Source organism: Sphaeramia orbicularis, chromosome 10 (genome assembly GCF_902148855.1).
Source record: "Sphaeramia orbicularis chromosome 10, fSphaOr1.1, whole genome shotgun sequence".
Classification (NCBI taxonomy): Eukaryota; Metazoa; Chordata; class Actinopteri; order Kurtiformes; family Apogonidae; genus Sphaeramia; species Sphaeramia orbicularis.
This window is the reverse complement of record NC_043966.1, coordinates 29089971-29111884: the sequence shown is the minus strand read 5'-3', so window position 1 is coordinate 29111884 and position 21914 is coordinate 29089971. Positions and strand designations below refer to the sequence as shown.

General features: G+C 39.4%; 1 protein-coding gene across 1 annotated transcript; it reads left to right on the top strand.

Moving 5' to 3' along the window:
* The first annotated feature begins 323 nt into the window (after nt 1-323).
* On the top strand, nt 324-20814 carry bicc2 (bicaudal C homolog 2). Its single transcript, XM_030145277.1, has 19 exons — nt 324-768; nt 2803-2849; nt 3167-3236; nt 3379-3458; nt 4684-4845; nt 4944-4997; nt 5228-5443; nt 7161-7412; nt 7577-7708; nt 7930-8119; nt 9095-9228; nt 9323-9531; nt 13111-13216; nt 13792-13831; nt 16380-16540; nt 17272-17488; nt 17595-17761; nt 17857-17956; nt 19770-20814. Exons 1-19 carry the CDS (start codon nt 489-491, stop codon nt 19898-19900), a joined length of 2748 nt encoding a protein of 915 aa, XP_030001137.1. The 5' UTR covers nt 324-488; the 3' UTR covers nt 19901-20814.
* The last annotated feature ends 1100 nt before the right edge of the window (nt 20815-21914 follow it).

The window sequence follows — 21914 nt, the reverse complement described above, 5'->3', positions numbered from 1 at the left end:
TGCAGTAAATGAAACGTTGGCAGTGTAGCCGAGCACACTCTGCTCTCTGAGTGTGAATTTATGAACTAAAAGGGAGTTCTGGTTTTCTTTTAAGTGGTATTTTCACTCATGCAAATCTATATAGTTGTTAAATTACAGTTACAGTAAGTGTTCAGAATTGTCATGACAGTTTGTTGAAGAACTGTCCTGAAATTAGAAGTGTAACAACAAAGTCAAGAATAGCTGTGACTGACTAATTTCACTTTTATTTGAGTTGATTAAAAGTACTTGTTGTTCAAAACAAGATACTTCAAGCCTCATACAGCTTGTGAGAAGGGTGAATTTGTGTACTTAATTAAGTGAAGGGGGCGGGGGTTTAAAGAAAAAGGCACAGGGGGTGTTACTTGCCTCTCTCTCCCCTTTTTTCTCGGCCTGCCGGTCTCCTTGGTCACAAACATGCACACATACTCACACACACACACAAACACTGACGAGGGCTCAGTCCTGCTATGGCCTCCACCACCACTGAGGAAAGCTCTGGGGTCTCAGCCACAACAGCAAACCAGCAGCCTGACTTGGAAACTAGCGTAGAACCCGGCTCAGCAGCAAAGCCTGAGCCCAGCAGTGAGGCCCGTCGAGACAGAGAGGAAAAGGAGGATGAAGAAGAGGACGAAGGTGGAGGAGGCTCAGCACAGGGTCATGAGAAGGCAAAAGGGCAGAGTTTGGACCCTGAGTGGGTGGAGGAGAGGTTCAGGATCGACAGGAAGAAGCTGGAAAACATGCTGTATGGTGAGCACTGGTGGATGTACCAAAGTACTTAGACTTTAACAGTGTACTTGAGCAAATATTGTACATTTCCTCCAAATGCATTTGTCTGACAGCTTTAATTCCTTTACAGATTGTAATTTTTCATCTCCTTCCTTTCCAGTGAACACCATATAGGCCTATCTTCAAATTTGTAGATGTTGAGGATGTTTGTGATGAACTAAAGGATTAAGTGTTCCTTTGTGGATTAAGAAAATTCCCTTTTTTCTTAAAATAAAAAACCCTCTGAATAAATCCTCTTGGATTAGCTCAAAATGCATTGTCACAAAGCTGAAAACAGGACTGTTTTTTAAGCTAATATGAAAAGTAAACTTTCTTTGAGATGCATGGTTCTCACAGGAGAATATGATGCATCACTGCAGATTAAACTAAAAATGAGATGAACATTAAAACTCTACAACAGTGAAATGCAACATTCATATTCATAGAGTTTTAAAATGAGTAAAAACATATCAACACTGTCAGGGACCATGTTACTATACAATAAGGACTTCTACTTCTCATATTCTGAGTACATTTTGATGATAATATTTAGATATTTTCACTCAGAGAGGTTTTGAATGCAGGATTTCACAGGGTGATATTAAGAATTTTACTCAGTAAAGACAGCGTCCACCACTGAAAATGGAGCTTTTTCCACATGCAACATAACCTACTGAAAGCATACAATATAGATATAATTTACAGATGTAGTGAGGTGTTTGTGTGTTGGATAAAAAAAAATGACACCCCACTGAAATTTCACCACATTTTCTTTGTGCAAATTGCTGATATTAAACACCTCTCTTTAAGGTTTTGAATATAGTGGAGCTTTTTTCCATCGTAGCCACAGTCATTTCCTACTGAGTGCTCACCCGTAGATGTAAAATGTAAAGATTACACTCCTGAAGACTAATGTTTCCTTTTGGTGCACTTATCTGCTCATTCTCAGATTCTGCCTGTATTCTGCTTTTGGTGAAAGCTTCTCTGTTGTTGATGCTTATCATGTCCTTCCTGTTTGCTCGTCCTCTCGGCCCTCACCATCTACCCGACCCTTTGTGTCCGTCAGTGCCTCCAGCTGCCTGCGGCCCTTCTTGTCACCATCAGTTCACCTGCCATCCACTAAACACCTGTTGCTGCCTCATCATGATTTATGACCTGCAGTGTCGTATGCATTCAGATCTTTTTGGCTATTACCGTCAGAGTCTGGGAGGACTTGTGACTGCCTCTGTTAGTTATCACTGTTTGGCAGGTTTATAACAAACACACCCTCCTGTGTTACTAGGGAATCTCTTCTGGACTATGTGCTGTAGATAGAGGCTGATGTTTGTCTGTTTGTGCCTGCTCACTGTTCACTGCTGTGGGCTGTTTTAATGTGGGTGCAGTTGGGACTGTGCTTTTGTGTGATTATCTCTTTAGTTGATAATCTGTCACATTGCACTTGAGATTTACGCTGATAGGTTGAGGAGAGCTTTGTTTTTGTTAGTTGTACATTCTCTGACTTTTATGCAGTTGTTATTTAATTTCCCGGTCAAGAGGGAGGTCTTTACGTCAGCAAATGCCATTGATGTGATTAGCTGTCTCCAGGCTAATTTGTGGTCACCCCTCAAACCGCCACCTTCTCTCTCCACCCCTTACTGTTCTCTTCCCATTCCTCAGCCCCGGTCAGTGTAACCCATAGCGATGAGGGGGGTGAGGGCATTTCTGGGACTCCTCTCGCACCCTGTAAATGTCACCATGGAGCGATGGCCTTTTAAAAATTGTTTATGTTCCCGGTAACTCCTTGTTCCTCTCTCTTTGCAAATTTCAGCCCGGTCAACATTTAACTGTTGACTTTGAACACACTCTTCATATTGAGTACTCCAGATACATACAGACAAATGTGGTGCTGCTGACCAACAAACCAATAGAATGACAATTCAAACACAGTGCTGGATTTTTTGTGTGTTTGTTTATCATTGTCTGTTCTGTGCAGAAATCTCTTTGCTTAGCTACATGATCTTATAATGTGTCTTCCAGCTCCAAAGAATGAAGATGCTGAGACTGGAGAGGAGTTTTTTGAAAGAGTAAGTAGTCTCACTACACTAAATTTCAGTTACGGACATAAGAATATTATCATTATTTCCACTGATGTCAGATTGTTTCTCCCATACTCTACATACAGTGATTACTGGTTTTATGGAGGTGATAATTACACCCTTTCAAATGCTAATTTATGCCTTTGTACTGAAATCTGTGTGTGTCTGGCCTTCTGAATGTGTGAATTCTGATTATATATGTACTGATTTGTGTGTGTGTGTGTTTATGGCATACAATGGCAGCTTCTTCTTCCTTCTTGCTCTCGTCTTTGTCTTTCCCTCACCTATTGTCTGTGCTTCTGCAGGTGATGAGAGAGACAGACACTCAGGTGAAATGGCCATCCAAGCTGAAGATTGGAGCAAAGTCAAAGAAAGGTGACAAACTCATTTACAAACATTTAAGATTTCTGCCTTCTCTGTTACTCTCCATTTAATATAAAATGCTGAAAGCCATATGCATTAAATTTACAACAAATGGTGCCTCTGGGACCGTGTAAAAGCTCTTATTTTCATCTAGATCCGCATGTAAAGGTGGAAGGGAAGAGAGCCAATGTTTTGCAAGCAAAAAAGAAAATACTAGAAGTCCTGGAGACCAGGGTAAGAGGCCTGACCGATGACTTTAAACAGTTGTTTAGTATAAAAGTAGTAGTTACAGTGTTCTTACAAATGAATTATAATTGAATTATTAACAATAAATTATTATGAAGTTGTAAACACTTGATAAGTCATTACTAAACAAATCTGAAGCTGTTATAAAATAGTCTTCATGCTTGATTTTGGCTCATGATTTGACAAAATAAATTCACTCCACACTTTATTTTTTACTCATCTTTTCTGTTAAATGTCAGGTGGTTGTTGAGTTTCCTTTATATTGCTCCTTTATCAGTCAGTACATTATGCCTTCAAAAGCCAGAATAATGGAAGGAGCCAAATCACAATTTCTTGATGAGTTCTTGGTATTTCTATCAAAGAGAAGCATTATTACAAAGTTTAGAAATACTGACAAAGTTTTTGTTTATCTAAAGCAGTGGTTCTTAACCTTGTTGGAGGTACTGAACCCCACCAGTTTCATATGCGCATTCACCGAACCCTTCTTTATTAAAAAATAAAATATAATTTTTTTCAAATTCAAGACAGGTATATGTTTTACTGGTGCACAAAATGAACCATGCATTAACATCACTGTGTTCAAAGAACAAAACCAATACAGTGCATGAACTCACAACAAATTACATACCTTTTCACAAAGACATGACCTTTTTTAATACTACCACACTGAAATGGTTTTAATTTTTAACCTTATGTATTCCAATAATGAACTTATTGTATTTATGCTATTTATCATTTTTAACATTTTAACACACACCCATCACCTAATTTCCATCAGGCTACAATAATAATGAATATTTACTGCAAATCAATGTGACTTCTGCTGTTGTCGAGTGTGTGTCTTGACCTCCGCCGAACCCCTGAGGCTGACTCACCGAACCCCTAGGGTTCGATCGAACCCAGGTTAAGAACCACTGATCTATAGTTTTTACCTTTATTTGATATGACAAATGAAACTGTCTGAGGGAGTGGAACTTATGAATAATAATTTATTTATTTTTTTTGTTTCTATTAAGGCTTATTAATGATTGATACAGTATAGTACAGCTTCATTAATAATGTAATTTTAAACAATTTATAAGGTTGGACTTACTTTAAAGTGGTAATATATACTGCTCCATCTGAATTTCCATTTGTAACGTAGAGGTCAGGGGGTGAATCTGCCTTTAAGATTATTCAAATTCTAATAATGTGCCCGAATGTCACAATCCAGGTGAACAAGGTGACTCTAAAGATGGATGTGGCTTATACAGAGCACTCCCACGTGATCGGTAAAGGTGGTGGAAACATCAAGAAGGTGATGGAGGTCACGTCTTGTCACATCCATTTTCCAGATTCCAATCGGCACAATGCCACAGGAGAGAAAAGCAACCAGGTAACATTATCTGATGTTCAAGAAATCGTGCTTGTTTGTGCTAACAAAGGGAACAGGAAACAGCCTTATTTCAAGGTTTTTCCCTCAACCTTTGCCAGGTGTCCATTGCTGGGCCTATAGAAGGGGTGGAGGAAGCCAGAAGGAGGATAAGAGTGAGTGGTCAATGTATAAAACCGTTGGATTTATTTTTGTTCGTCTGAAAACTCAATTTCTTCAGTCCTGTCAAGACACTCAGATCAATAGAGTGATTAATAGAGCGTCTCACAAAAAGACGACAGGTATATTTGTCAAAAAGCCCCTCTGTGTCTACCACCTCTTCATTCCCCCTCCCCTTGTTTCTTTTTTTCTCCTCTTCAAATCTCTTCACCAAATGTTGTCCTAGGATCTGCAGCCACTGGCCTTGACCTTTGACCTTCCGGTTAGCCTTGTGCCTCAGGCTCTTCCAGATGTAAACTCCCCCCTCATCCAGCAGGTAGTGCAGACTTTAGGAGTGAGTGTGAGCTTCAGGGCAGTGCCACCTCAGCCTCAGGCTCAGCCCCCTTTCTATGGAAGCTGCTGCATGGTCTGGGGTCTGCAGGGAAACGCAGCAGCTGTTAAGGTCAGGAGAACATTTTACAGAGAACCATACACATACAACTACACAATTTTACATTTAATACTAATGATGAGGATCACAGAATAACATGGATGACAGAATAATATGATATGTTGCCCATAACAAGGATGATATCTCATCTATTGATTTTGTGATACTTGATGTAAGACAGCATCACATTCATTGTGTAACACATGAAGAAAAAAAACCCTAAAAGGGCACAAATCAGCAATTATATATCTATTCACTGTCACACACACTGACTACAGTTTTCATGTGTGTCACCAAGATGAAGTGAATCTGATAAGTGAAATTGGCTGGGGAATCTCTGTTAGTTAAAAAAAAACACACAATCTAAATATTTGTTATATTTATGATCCAATATATCATATTCTATGGCTAATGACGGTTTGTTATTTAACTTTTTCACCCTTCAGAGCTTTTCTACAACCTAACAGGTAACTTTATTTATATAAAAGAAAAAAAAGACAACACATTTATGAAGTGATTAATTCCATTTTTTAAAAACATATTTTTAAGTGGGATAATGTATGAAATTAACAAGGTGATGCTGGATCATCCTGAAGAAGTTGGTTTTGAAACAACTACATTCTTACCTGTTACATATCCTGTGATGAATATATTAATTTGGTTTTCACAAGCTTTGCTGCTTTCAGTTCTTTCTCTTTTTGTCTTAAGTAAAAAAAGAGCAATTACCAGCATTTAATAATTTTCAGACTTCTTTTTCGCAAATCAATCACATTTATGCAAAGTGCAGAGGTGGAGTATCCCAGCTCCATAAAGTACAAGTCCTGCCATGTGATGGTTCTACCTGTTCACTTAACACAGGTGATCCCATCTACCTGGATGAGGAGTTGTGCTCATCAAAATGGGCTGGTTCAGTCAATGGTTGGAACAAATACATGGCAGGACTTTTACACTATGGAGCTGGGATTCTCCACCACTGGAAAAGTGTGAGTTTGTGTCATTGTCAAACTTCTTGGTCATGAATGTATTCCTATAACAACACAAAGGAAACTGTTATCACAAACAAATCCATGTCTTTGTTTTGTGATACAGGTTAGAGCACTGTTTTTCAACCCTGGGGTTGGGACCCCATGTGGGGTCGCCTGAAATTTCTAGTAATTGATGAAAACAAAAAATAAGAAATTACAAAAAAATATATACGGTGAGTTGATAGAGACGATCACAATACATAACAGACATGACAAACTGTGAAGCTGAAACTGAAGCACTGTGGTTCTGTTTATCTGTCAAATGTTCATTGTGGTCTGTTTCAGACGCTGCAGCTCTTTCATAATTCATAATTTGAGTTCTTGTTTGTTCAGAATTAATTGTCAGCCTTGTAAATCCAAGCTGGACTGACTGTACATATCCTAACCAAGGAAATAAAATTCTCACTTTGTGCAGTAATCTACACCTGGCTTTTCTGCCTCCGTCCATAATAATATACATTATATAGGCTAAATGTCGTCTAAAATTAACGTTTATTTGGAATATAGTATAGAAAACTATTATATGATCAAAAACAATTTTAGCAAAAAAAAAAAAAAAGTCTCTGTTTTGAATGTCTGGGGTCGCCAGAAATTTGTGATGTTAAAATGGGGTCATGAGCCAAAAAAGGTTGGGAACCACTGGATTAGAGTAACACTGATGAAACTGCTGTTCTGACATATATGTACATGTCATCTCTTGGCAGAAAGCCACCTGTATTCTGATGGACCTACTGCTGGGGTCAGAGGTCGCAGGGGGCATCGTGAGCAGCCAACTGGACGTTACTTCTCAACAGCATCTCTTCCTGCTGGGGCAGAATGGAGCCCATTTTCTGAGTGTGATGCACCAAACCCAGACCCAGATCATCTTACCAGACCTCAGTGCCCCTCAGAACCCTCCTTCATTGCTCATCCAGGGCAGCCCCGACGGAGTGTGTCTGGCTCGACAGCAGCTCACGGTACAGTGGGGTTATGTTGTGTGTGTGCTGTGAACGATACTGGATGATACTCAGTGGGTGGTTTGTTGGTTGCGCATGTCAAAGATTCTACTTACTAATGAATTTGGTTTGATCTTTTTACTTTTAATGACTTACTAATCTAAATGGTATGTGTGTATCAACAGGACTGCCTGCCAGTGTGTTTGATGTTTGATATGCGTGAAGATGGGGAGGCAGATCCCTGTAAGTTGGCTCAGATGATGCAAAACCTGGGAGTATTCATTAGCGTCAAGCCCAAAGTAAAACAGACCAGCAAGGTATGATTTATCCATGTAATTTTGCTTCTTTGAAATGGAAATCAAAGTGTTTGTTTGGTTACTAATTCTATTTTATCTGATTTAAATCCATTACCTCCGTACTGGATCTGTGATTGCCTTTTTTATGCTCATTGAATCACATCTAAGACATGTGCATGTTCCTCATCTGTGTAATCCAATACACTCTGATGTGTTGAATTCTTCTGCATCATGTTTACCAGTCAGTGGTGGTGAAAGGTCTGGAAAGAAACATCTCTTGTCTTTACGAGGCTCGTCGTCTTCTTCTTGGCCTGGATTCCTGTGAGATTTCCAAGGAAACCAAGGTGACCCCTGACCCCTTAATGTCCGGCAGTGGATTGACCCACTATTGGCTTAACATGTTGCTGCAGCAGCTTCGTCTCTCTGAGCAGAGTAAGTATCCACATACAGTTCTGGAAAAAACTCACAACAGAGCACTGATTTTACTTTGTACAGGCATGTTTGTGAGGAATATGAACATTTTTGCATATTCTAGAAACTACTCAAACATTTCTCCAAAATACCAAGTGAGATCAAAGGCATTTAAAGTATTTAATTCCATAAAAATACAAATCTGTGTCCTCATTAAATATTGTAAAGAAAACAAGCTCATGTTCATTTCTATACTGCACAATGCTAATGTTTTTACTTCAGAAAACAGTTTGGCAGAATAACCCTGATTCCGTCTCCGCTTTCCATGGTTTTTCACATCTCTGTTGGCTACTTTATGCAACTCCTGGCGTAGAAAAGCAAGCATCTTGGTTTAATTTGATGGCTTGACCACTTCCTCTTGATCACAATTTCACTGAGGTTCAGGTCTGGCAATTTTATTCTGAATTTGAGTGGTATGTCTTCATCCAATTTTCATTTAATTTCATTTTTATTTAATTTATTGCTTAATTTGACAAGGACAGTGCTCATTAATCAACAGAAACATGAAAAAGTGTAAATGAGGCAGAGTTAGCCAACAGGGCTGATTTTCATCTGTTATCCATAGCAGCCTACAACCCCAGTTTTTCTCCTTTATATTTATTGTGATTTTTGTCACAACATGCGAATAATTTTCTGGTATCATGTAAAAGGAACAAAGACAATGAAGAACAACACCAAACTTCACATTCACAAGTTTCAGTAATAGCCTCCATTCTTTTACTTCCACCCTTGTGCATTTATCTTTGTCAAAATTTCAGCTTATATCAATAATTTTTACAATCATTTTCAGTTGCTGACATCTCAGCTCAGGTTTCTTCTCTGGAGTTTCCAATTGTGCGTAAAAACAGATAGAAACTCACTTTATATTTTGTAGTCTGGACTTGTCTGATCCAGCTATTGATCTGCTGCTCACTTTGTTCTCTCCTTCCTGATCAGGCCCTGTATCTGCTCCTGCTGCAGAGGGGCTGGCTGGTACTAAGCCCCGCCCCTTGCTTCCCCCAGGCCTTAACCCTCCCGCTGACGAAGGCAGGACAAGTCTGAAAGGAACAGACAGTCGGCCATTGGAGAAGGTGTTTAGATGCAAAACAACACCCTCACTTTAAAATATATTCTGTTTGCACGACACATCAACCCCAATACAGAACCTTCTCCTCTTGTCTTCAGATCTTGGAAAATGAGGATCAATCCGGCCAGTCAGAGGATGAGAACTCCAGGGGCGTGATGGAGTCATCTGAAGTTTATGATGCAGTGAGCACCAACAGTATCAACAGAGTGGGCTTCACGGGTCGGAGGGGGAGTCTCCCAAATCCAGAAATGAATAAGGTGTTCGGCAAAGGAAGGCGACATTCAACAGGACAGGCCCTAACCTACAGGTGAACACTTACAGGATACAGTATCAAGACATTAATGCAACTCCTGCCCTTACTCTCACAAATATAACATCATCCATCTATGTTCTGAACCGCTTATTCCTCAAGAGCAGGGGTGTCAAACTCATTTTAGTTCAGCTCAGTTTGATCTCCAGTGGGCCAGACCAGCAAAATAACAACAGTGAAAAAAGTAAAATTATATAATGATCAGGTTTACATCTACAAAGTTTCCTTAAAAATCTGAATAACATGAACAACTTGAATTGTCTTAAGAAAAACAAGTGCAATTTTAACAATATTATGCCTCGGTTTATCAGTTTATCATTTAAACATGTGCGTTAAAATCGCACAAAACATTTAGTAACAGGCAGAATAATGGTAAAATTGCATCTACTTTTCTTCAGACATTTCCGTTTGTTCATATTTGTTCAGGTTATTCACGTTTTTTGTAAAAGTATAGTTTGGTAATGTAAACATTTTCATGTAATTTTACTTCTTTTACAGCAAAAAACAAAGAGAATTTGGGGTTGTCATTATTTATAGGTTATAATGATAATATTTTACTGGTCTGACCTCCCTGAAATCTAATTGGACTGTATGTGTCTGTATGTGAAACCTGAATTAAAATGATTTTGACACCAATACCATCAATATCTTCAGTGTCATTTTTGCATTTCACAAATTCATCCCGTGGGCCGGATTTGGCCCCCGGGCCGCATGTTTGACACCTGTGCTCAAGAGGGTCATGGGATGCTGGAGAATATCGCAATTACCAGCAGGCAAAAGCAAGGTTTGGATGTATCAGCGGTTCATTGCAGGGCAGAGATACTGAACACCGATCAGCCATAACACTGTGACCACTTACAGACAAACTGACAATAATACTGATGATCTCATTACAGTGGGAACTCTCAGTCGGTGGGTTGTTAGGCCACAAGTAAAATATTTAGCCCCTGTAGCTGATGTGTTAGTAACAGCAAAAAAGACAAGAGTAAGGATCTGAGTAAGTTTATAGAGGGTGAAATTGTGATGGTCAAATCAATGGTTCAGAGCATCTCCAGGTCTTTTCTTCATTCCTAATGTAAAGTGATTAGCACCTACCAAAAGTATCTAAAGAGCAACAATATATATAGATATTTTTTAATTTTTAGGCTATTTTTTTTTCAGTTGGGATTCTTGCACAGCGCTTTTTACTTTTTTGTGTGTGAATTGAAACATATTTTTTTAATGACCATAGTTTTATTTACAAATGGCAAAAATGACCAAAAAAATGACCAAAAAAAAAATATCCTTAACTTTTTCTTTGTAGTGTATGTTAACAGAACATTATTACAACCTGTCTAATATTGTGTAGGTTTCCTTTTTCCACAAAACCAGCTCAGACCTGAGGCCCAGACTCCACCAGACCTCTGAAGGTGTGCTGTGGTATGTGGACCCAGACGTTAACAGCAGATCCCTGAAGTCCTGGAAGTAGAGAAGTGGACCCTCCATGGATCCGATTTATTTATTTGTCCAGAACCTCTCACAGATGGTCAGTTGGTCTGAAATTGGAACGTCCTTCCTTAGTCCATTTTTGGTCAGTACTAACCACTGCAGACCAGGAACACCCAGCAAGACCTGCAGCTGTGGAGATGCTCTGACCCAGTCATCATCGTTACAATATGGACCTGGTCAAAGCCACTCAGTTCCTTCAGTTTCTCATTTTGCTGTTTGTAACACATCAGCTTCAAGGATTAAATGTCCAGTTGCTGTCTAATATATCCAACCCAGTCAAAGGTACTATTGTAGTGAAATAATCCATCTTATTAGCACTTCTGTCAGTGGTCATGTTATGGCTGTACAGACACAAGCAACCATTCGCTCTCACATTCTTATGATTTAGATCAGGGGTGTCCAACCCTGGTCCTCGAAGGCCACTATCCTGCATGTTTTAGATGTATTCCTCTTCCAACACACCTGATTCAAATGATAAGCCTATCATCAAGCTTTGCAGAGGCCTGATAACGACTGTCTAATGTGCTGAACAGAGAAACATCTAAAACATGCAGGATACTGGCCTTCGAGGACCAGGATCGGACACCCCTGATTTAGATTTACTGATCCATCTAATCCAACTCTGGTCCTACATGTTTCAGATATTTTCCTCTTCCATCACACCTGGACCATTACATTGTTATCAGACTTGTGCAGAGCTTGATGATGAGCTGATCATTAATTGAACCAGGTGTCCTGGAAGAGGGAAATATCTAAAACACTGGTGTCAAACATGCGGCCCGGGGGCCAAATCTGGCCCGCCAAAGGGTCCAGTCCGGCCCGTGGGATGGATTTGTGAAATGCAAAAATTACACTAAGATATGAACAATTCTTTTAGTTCAGGTTCCACATTCAGACCAGTTCAATCTCAAGTGGGCAAGATTCAGTAAAATACTATCATAATAACATATAAATAATGACAACTCCAAATTTTTCTCTTTGTAAATGTAATATTTTCATGTATTTACACTAAGACAAAGTAGAATTTCACAAAAACCTGAGCAAATATGAACAACCTGAAATGTCTTAAGAGAAGTAAGTACAATTTTAACCAGATTCTGTCTGTTACTACATGTTTTGTGTGTTTGTAGATCCACTGTGACCTGTAAGTTATAATGTACATGTGTAAATGATAAACAGAGGCATAATATTGTTAAAATTACACTTATTTTTTCAGTTTGTTCATGTTATTCACATCTTTTGAAAGGATAGTTTGTAGATATAAACCTTTTCATAATGTAAATTTACTTTTTTCGCTCTCAAACATAGAGAAAAGTTTGGAGTTGACATTATTTATATATTATTATGTTATTATTTTACTGGTTCGGCCCATTTCAGATAAATTTAGCTGAATGTGGCCCCTGAACTAAAATGAGTTTGACACCCCTGATCTAAAACATGCAGGATACCGGCCCTTGAGGATCAGGTTTGGACACCCCTGATCTAATATGATGAATGTATTTGGACGATGGAAAGAAAACAGAGTACCTAAAGAACACCACAGAAACATGTGGTGAACATGTGAGCTCTACATAGAAAGGGTTTGAACCCAGGACCTTCTTGCTGTGAGGTGACAGTTCTGACCACTGTGCCACTCATGTATGGGTTATACTGTAACACAAATGGGCCTCTAGGTTTAATGAGTCAGTGTAGTTCCTCTAATGATGTCTACCTCCTACGGTGTGATTAATTCACACACACATACACACACCTGCCTGTGCCAGATCTGTTCACCAATCTTGCAAACCCAGAAAAATGAGTTTGAAAAAGCAAAGCTTGTTGACCTCATCTATATTTCACTTTTCGCTTAGTCTCTAATTCTCAGCTCTTGTGGTCCTCAAGTATAGAAAACAAACTTGTGCAGTTTTATTAGCGCAGCCTCTGCCTTAATACAACCCATAATGAAGCAGCATTAAAACTATGTCTTTGAATCTCTTCCCTATCATGGCTGTTGTTCCATCAGACTGAAAAAGAGTTGACAAGCTCCCAACTTCTGCATGCATTGCCTATTTTGTCTGTGTATGTATGTGTGTCTCCTGAATGTGCCAGATTGCTGAATACAGAGAATGAGGGAGGGAGGAATGAGTGGAGGAACAGCCTGAGGAGGGACATGACGCTGGCTCAGGATGTTCACGCTGACTCATCCAAAGCTGAGGTGAGGAGAAAAGCAGGCACTGCACGTCTCTTTTCACCTTTTCCCTCACCAACTCACATATTCAGGACCTCATCTGACAATTAATGTTAAGTATCTGTAAAACCTGCCCAAACCTTTTCATACACTTTTGTCACTGCAGGTCTGAAGGTTGAATATCTTTGGAGGAGTAATTGCTAGTGGAGCTAGAGAGAGAAAAATGACTGAATGTCTTAAACACCAGCTCATTTTCTTCTAATGTACGTGAGAGATTCTAAACAGCGCAGAAACTTTCTGTGTGGTGTTATATAATTTATTGATCTGCACATCCTTGACCGTGGTAAGATTTCATTTCAAGAATTGATTTTTGTGTTTGCTTGTGTCGCACATAACACTTGCTTCTCCTCTTATTTGTCATCTCTCACTCTCAAAGGTTAATGCAAAGAGGATTAACAGGTTTACTGAAAACCCGGCAGGAAACTGTTGTTTACTCTCACTGCAAATTGGGCTCCCCTCCTGTCCTAGGTAACCAAAGAAAACAACAATTCAATTTCATGCATTATTTACTTTCTCTTTTTTCCTGTTTGCACTTTGTGTAGGAATATGACTATGAGAAGAAGAAACTGCTGGCAACCAGAGGTTTGTCTACTTAAATGTTTTAGATTTCTTCCTGTCTTGCTCTGGCCTCCTGTGCTCTGCCTGGTTCTGTGGCGACAATTAGGGCATTTTGTTCTGACCTATGGCTGCTGTACACTGCAGCTAAATATATAAAACACCTTTTCAGGGGAGGTTGGCACAAAATACTCTCTGTAAACATCCATCTATATACAACAAAACACTTTTGGGGCTCAGCTCAAAAATGAAGGGAAAGTTTTCTGTATAATCACAAAGTTTTGGTCATAATTTTGTAAATAAACTAACAGAGGTAGAGATGAAGTACCACTTTTGGTTTATTTAAGTGTTTTAGAGGCAACACATTAATAACCAGAGTAAGGGATCTGATAGAGAGGGCCCATTTCACAACTGTTCCCACCAAAACAACTGATGAAGGGGACCTGTTTATGGTCTGCACCGTGCCAAAGTTATAATAGAGTAGCACTGGCACTCCTACTTAATTCACACAGGGCAGATACACAGTGCAGATACCACACACATCCACCTAGACACAGGTGTGTGTGTGTGTTCTATCTCTCTCTCTTTCTCTCTCTCAGACACACAAAAACACAGCCTCATCCATCATGCAGAATGAGAGATACTGGGAAGTTCTGCAGCCAAATGGTACTAAATTCCCTCAGTGTTGCTTTATGAGATTATGAATTAGCAGTTTGAATGGGCCATCTGCCTCACAGTCATTAAGGCACCCATATGCAAGTATATGAATGGGAGATATATTCACACAAACACACCAACAGGCACACAAATGACAGCACACCAGTAATATTACTGTTGATATTGCACTCTTTGTGGAGGGCTACTACAGTTTTTATCACTTTCACACATGGATCCTGTCGTAGCGCCACAGGAGGCCCAGGGTCACTTGTTTGTCGTTTGAGTGTGTGTCTGTTTTAACCTTTGCAGTTTTGAGGTGTATTAAAAAATGTCACACTCTGGCGAGGAAAAGCACTGTTTGTGATTCATTATGTGACACCTGAACCAGGCTTGTCCAATCCAGAACATCAGAGGACACACAGAAAACCTGCAGTGGTTTTTCTTGATGGACAGACTACAGTTCCACACTGTTTTATACCAAAAACGATCATCATGCACTTAGTGTTTCTGCTGAGACCACTGAGATTCTACCGATGACTCTCTGTTCCAGAAGTTTTTGGATCTTTGTTGTAACAGCGTATAATTGCTTGATATAGTATCTCAAACTTGACTCAGAAAGCTAAGCTGGGCCAAGCTTTGGGTCATTTGTACCAGGCAGGTCCTCAGGAGGGCTAATAGTATATTGGACTGTCATGACCAGCCACTCCTGAGGGAGTTTGAGCTGCTGCCCTCAGGCCCATGTGTTAGGTCACCTGTTTGGAGGACTAAAGGAATCCATGGCTGTGCTCCAAATCATGGAGTTTTTCTTTGTACTTTTAGTACTTTACTTTGTTCATGTACAAAATTAGGACAGCACAAGTTTGTCATAACATTAGAACTTGACCCACCTTGAGAAAGGCAATTCATCATGTTTCTATATATCAGTGTTTGTTTGTGTACAACCCCTGTCCTGTTCTCCCATCAGGTAATATCCATACAGTAATAATAATAATAATAATAATAATAATAATGGATTGGATTTTATATAGTACTTTTCTAGACACCCAAAGGGCTTTACATTATTGATCCATTATTCATTCGCTCTCACATTCTCTCTCTGGTGGTGGTAAACTACATCTGTATCCACAGCTGCCCTGGGGCAGACTGACAGAAGCGTGGCTGCCAATTCGCGCCGACAGCCCCTCCGACCACCACCAAACATTCATACGCATTCATACACCAGTGTGAGTGGCACTAAAAGAATTACATCCAACTAATAGGAGGACTTGATCTAAGGTTCAAAACCCTCTTAGATCAAAACTGTCAAGCAACTTGTAGCCCCGGTACAGTTATATTGAAGGCCAAATTGCTGAAAAGGACCGGGTAAAAAAACAGAAAAGAACTTGACCCACCTACTTCCACTAACTGGATTAGACAAAATACAAATAACAACAAATGATGCTGATTTAAAACCTGCAAAATGTGACCAGATACAGCAGGTTGGAATAGCAGGCATTATGGGAAAACAGGTTTGTTTTATCAGATCCGGTGCTACTGACATTACACCTGGTTGGACTCCTTGTACATCAGCACACTATACACTTATATTTGACTCAATGTATACACTGTTCCCCATAAAGTTGGAATAAAATATTCTTAACTCTTCTCAAGAAACAATTGTGACAATGTGATTTATTCTTGATAGATAAAGTATAACTGGACTCAGTCTGTAATTATTGCACCTGGTCAAAGGTGATAACTGATGTGTATAAACTGGAAGAAAATGAGGAATTATTCCAACTTGGTGGGTAACAGTGCACTTGAATTCCCATCTTCTGCACTCTGTCTGAACCCAGCTGCATTACAGAATAACTGTACTATAATTTCCAAAGTATTTCACTAATGAGCTGTGCGTTCCCTTTCTCTCTGTCCTTGTCAGCCATGCAGAGGAAACCTGTGGTCACAGAGGTCCGGACGCCCACAGACACCTGGAGTGGCCTCGGCTTCTCCAAATCCATGCCAGCAGAAGCCATCAAAGAGCTTCGCAACATCAGCCGACGCAGCTACAAACCCTACCTGAACACCAGCAGCAGTCAGCAGGTACTAATGATGCCTAAAATAGTTGGGGCTGTTAACAAACTCAAGCTATCCGTCAATATGCTGGAGTTGACTGGACCTTTACTTCTGCTGAACTTGCTGAATTCTTTTGAGCTGCCAAAGCTGTTTTTTTTATTGCAGTGCAGTGAAACAAGCACCCCCATTGTGGCCAAATAACACAGTCTCATTTATTGGTATTGCCCTCTAACAGTTTGAGGCATTTATCTCACTGTGTGGTAAGCACTGCCAATTTGTATGCTCAATTACCTGGGACCTGATACCATCGCCTCGGCTAACACAGCCACCTGAGCAGATTCTCTTCTGCTCTTTAAAAGCACAGACTCTGACTTTTCACTCAGGTTCATGAGAGCAAGAGAGATTCCTTCAACAACTTGAATTTTCATCAGAGACACAGGCAGCTGCAGGAAGTGTTCGCTATACCCATGCATTGATAATTTCCACTGATAGTCAGCCAACAGGGAAAATGAACGAGTTTAGAAACATGATTAATTGCCTTTCTCATTATATATCTGGCTGTGTGGATATTGCATCCTCTGAAACCTCTAGTCTAGACTCTGATAACTCTTGACTAATGAACTCACCCTAGTAAAAGACAGAGAAAGAGGCAGATGAAAGGAAACGCAGCAACATTCCCCTGCTGTGTGAAATTTCTGTAGATAAAAGCAACACTTGTTAAAATTGAATGGCACAGTATGTCTTTTTGTCTCCTGTAGTCATGGGCTGCGCAGACGACCAAAGCGTATAATGGCAGCGACTCTGAAAACTGGAGGGACAGACGTGGCTCCACATCTTCCTCCTTGCCTGTCTCTTCCTCCTCCTCCTCCTCCTCTTCCTCGTCCCCTTCCTCACCGCCTTCCAACTTCCCCTCATCTGCCTCCTCCTTCCCTGCATTTGCATCTTCAGGGAGCAGAGGCAGAAGTGACAAACCCTGTGAGTTTTACCTGAGTGTGTGTTTATGAGGCTGTAAACAGAGCAGGTGTTTAGCCTCTGCTTCTTGTGATTCACTGCTGTTCATTTTCAACACTTTAAACCGCAGCCGAGTGCTTCTCCACCAGCGGCAGCTACTTCGAGGGTCTGTGCTCATCGAGGAGGGCTTCGACGTGCAGTCAGCGTAGCCCCTCTCCACAAACCACAGATGACCTGCCTGACCTTCTCAGTCAGCTGGGACTGGTCAAATACATTGATGTGTTTGAAGAACAGGAGGTAAACACAAGTGGAATTTACTATTTGTAAAGTGACACATACATGTACTGTTATTATAAATTAGCATTATTATGAAACCATGTGTATTTATCCAGATTGACTACCAGACATTCCTCACTCTGTCAGATGATGATCTGAAGGAAGTAGGCGTCTCCACCTTTGGAGCCAGGCGCAAAATGTTACTGGCAATTTCAGGTGAGAATATGGTGTCAAAGCATCATTTTAGATCAGGTTGTCCATCTGTTAAGGTCTTCATCTTATGAACTTTTATGATCTTCAATTAATCTTTTATATTTTCTAACATATGGGCTCCTCAGTATCATGTACAATGAAAAATATTACAACTTAATACATCATCAGAACCTGAAAATACCAGGAAAAAATCCTTTCTGATAGCATCAATTTCACATCCTGAAAAAGTACAATCTACTTTGAGAGCTCCTCTAAATTTTGGTTTCTCAAAATAGTGTTATGATGTATTTGCAGTTTTGCCCCAGGGCAAAATTTGGATTCATATTATCTAAAAAATGACATAACATAAAACTAACATTAACAATAACATGAGATGAATGGTACTATACTACTACTACTACTATTACTAATACTAACAATAATAATAATGATAAATTTTTATGGCTCTGTATGGAGTTTTTCATGACATCCAAGGTCACATTATGTCAAATAAAACCAGTCATATAACAGTAGTAAATGACAGTGTCAAAACAAATACCATAAAAACCCCCAAAATGGATTGGCTTTGAGATCTTTGGTGTTAAAGTGACTAATTCAGTTTAACATTCTGTATTGGAGTCCATTGTGTAGATTTGAGAGTGTCAGTGCTTTTGTTTTTATGTATTTCATTGTATTTAATTGATTTTACTGATGAACACTTAACCAATAAAGACCCAAACATCCATCACTGACCAAAACCATCGACTGATCTAAAATGTTTAATATCTGTCGATCCACTAATCCTAGCAATCCATGTATATAATTGGTGTAAAATACAGTTTATCGTCTTCTCATGGTCATCAGATATGACCCATTTGGAGGTTTAGAGGCTCCATAGTGAACATGGAAACACTGTCATCTTCTACAACATTGATTCACCAGTAAAACCCATGGAGTTTGATCAACGACAGTGGATGGAGTGACTTGTTTTATGGTCAGCTGATGATAGATTTTGCTGAAAAAGTCACTTTTTCTTCAGTTTTCTCTGTTTTTAATATAATAACCCTCAACTTTAATCTGTGTTTTTATGAACATCTACATGATCAGTAAATAAAGGAAATACCTGATGTTCACTGAAAAAACACAAAACACAGAGGATTTTGTCATAATACACTGTGATACTCACTTAAAAAATGTGAAACAGAGAGAAAACTGCCACAAAAGTAACACTTGGTCTTTATGGGTTAATAAAATGACTATGATTTATGGAAACACTATTGATCTTAAATGAATCCATTTTAATAATAAACATATAATTGAGATAATCTTTTCGGCCATCTTCTACAACATTGATTCACCAGTAAAACCCACAGAGCTGGATCAATGACAGTGGATGGAGTGACTTGTTTTCAGTTAATGATACTTACTAAAAAAGTCACTTTTGCTTCAGTTTTCTGTTTTTGATATAATAACCCTCAACTTGGATCTGAGCTTTAATGAACATCTATATGATCAGTGAATTAAATATTAGAAAATACATGATATACACTGATAAAATACAAAACGCAGAGGATAATATTATAAATAAATGGTGATAAATCACTTAAGAAAGGTTATAGAGAAAATGTCATTTTGGAAATGACATTAAAGTAGTGCTGAGTTGTTATGGGTTAATATTTCCATTATGTGTAAAAGCCTGTGTAGGTGGGAGTTGAGAATTAGAAGGAGCTACAAATTCTATCTTCAGCATGTCACATTTAGAACTATATAAACTGCATTGTCTTAAATAAATTCTGATGCTTGTGTAAATGAATGGCTTACTTATTTTTCTATCCAGATCTTAATAAGAGCAAGCGGAGGCTCTCAGACACACCCACAGTGAAGCCTGGGTACCTGGAAGGCGGTGCGAGTGGTCGACTCCCACGAATCATGGACCTGGAAGTGGCAGCTCAGAATAATCACTGGTGAACAGAGATGTCGAGCAGCAGTGAGCTCCATCTGACAAAGGTGGAAGTAAAAAAGTATTCAGTGACACTGTTGCTAGAGTGGCGGTTTTATCTGCTTATTATATTATAAATAAATAAGCAAGAAATGACCCTGAGGAACAGCAAACAGTATGTACACATGTACTCTCAGCGCTAGCCAGACTCCAAAGCTTTTAAACTAAGTTAAGACAAGGAGGTCTTACCCTTTTTAGCCTCTGATACAAGAAACATACTATATGAGACACAACGGTCATGAAAATGTGTTCATTAGGTTTTCCTTTGGGGCGTATTTGTCCTTCTTATGCAAAGTCCTATGCTTTGACCATATGCTCATGCCCATGTTAACAACAATGTATGCAACTGTAAATTGATATTCACAAAATAAAATGACTTTGTGCTATGGTAGAGATGATTAATAAAATATTGTCATTATGCTTTACCAGTTTTCCTGTCAAGATTCCAACCCTGAGCCAAGAGCGGACCACCAGAGGGCACTGGTATCACACACTGCGTTTAGAAATTCAAGTCACATTTGTATTGAATTAAAAATAATGAATATCTTTCAGGAGGAAACAGTGGCAGTAGCAAAGAGCTCCTGGTGGACAAGCTGGAGGAGGCTTTGAAATATACAGTAGCAAACATCTGATAAGAAAAAATGAATTTGAAAACCTAAATAGGTAAATACATTTATTAGTGTGAAAGGAATGTGACACTCCTTTTAATGTGGTTCGGTCTCGCCTGGATGCTCACCTGAAAGTTTCAATTTAATTTATCATTGTTGCTGGAAGTGAAGCCACTGAAGGCGCTTATGGGTTGTTTCCTGTTTAATTTATTTAGCGGAGGGATACACCCAGCAATTTAGTGCTATCAGACAGACCTCACTGGCAGAGTGTTAATGAGAACAGTATGATCCCTCTCTAAATTTGCAAATTTGGAACCATGTTGTTGGTTACCGCACTGAAGTGAATGATCCAAGAATTCACCGGGGGCCAAGAGGTGGGGGTCGGTTCTGCTCAGACATTCCGCAAGCTGGCTGGTTCAGCAGCAGCCAAGCATGAAAGAGAGTGTGAGTGGAAGTGGTAGGCTGTGACAGATTAGGGAGAGATGATCCCTACTTATTACAATGTCTCTGCCAATTACATAGGCAGGCTTTAGACCAGTGATCCTCAAATCTGGTCCTCGGGCTCTGGAGCACCGCTGGATTTCTATTCTGTCAGGTAGTTAATTGCACTCCCCTGTGGTCATGGGTCTAAATCGGTCCTTGATCACACAGCTCCAGTTAAAGCTACCTGGAGGAATCAGCAGGAAGCTTGGCCCTGAGGACTTTGGAGGTCCACTTAAGCCTTTTACCTGTAAAAATGACAATCTTGGCTCATGGCCCAGTTACAAAGTAGATGGACTGTTGTGGAGCATGTCCTTTTTACGAGTGGTATGACTCACAGTTGGAAGAATATGCAGAATTTAAGTTTTATTTCATTTTGTGTAATGAAAAACCGACACTTGACTTATAGCATATAATAGAAACTAAGCTTTCTAAACCTTATTTATCTTTTGAGTATGTTTACAAAATGTTGACAACTTTACATGGGAAATCAGTTATGGTTACTAGCAGAAAACAGGTGCAGAAAACAGTGCGCTGAATGAAAATTATATACCAATCTAGTGGACGCTAATCAGATTTAATGGCGCAAAATGCAAATGTAAAGACCAGCTTGTATAGGGTTTGGCAACCTGTATCATTTTTGACATGAAAAATGAAGAATTGATGAACTTTACCTCTTTAGCTAAAGGTGGCTAGTGCGAATGGGCCTATTATTGATTATTTAGTGCTTTAACTTTGCATTTTCCATCACAATAATGCAAGATTTAGCACATGTAAGAAATTATACAACTACAATAAAGAAAATACTTGATATTTTTGACAGGCACACACATCTAGAATTAAGTTTGAAAAAGACTAAGTTTTACTATGGAGTTTGGCAACAAAAGCACCTGGC

Excerpts from the sequence above, each read along its gene's own strand:
- bicc2 (XM_030145277.1), top strand. The coding sequence starts at position 489 with ATGGCCTCCACCACCACTGAGGAAAGCTCTGGGGTCTCAGCCACAACA. Across the intron at positions 5,444-7,160 it reads GAAACGCAGCAGCTGTTAAG|AAAGCCACCTGTATTCTGAT; the intron begins GTCAGGAGAACA and ends ATCTCTTGGCAG. Across the intron at positions 17,957-19,769 it reads AATGTTACTGGCAATTTCAG|ATCTTAATAAGAGCAAGCGG; the intron begins GTGAGAATATGG and ends TTTTCTATCCAG.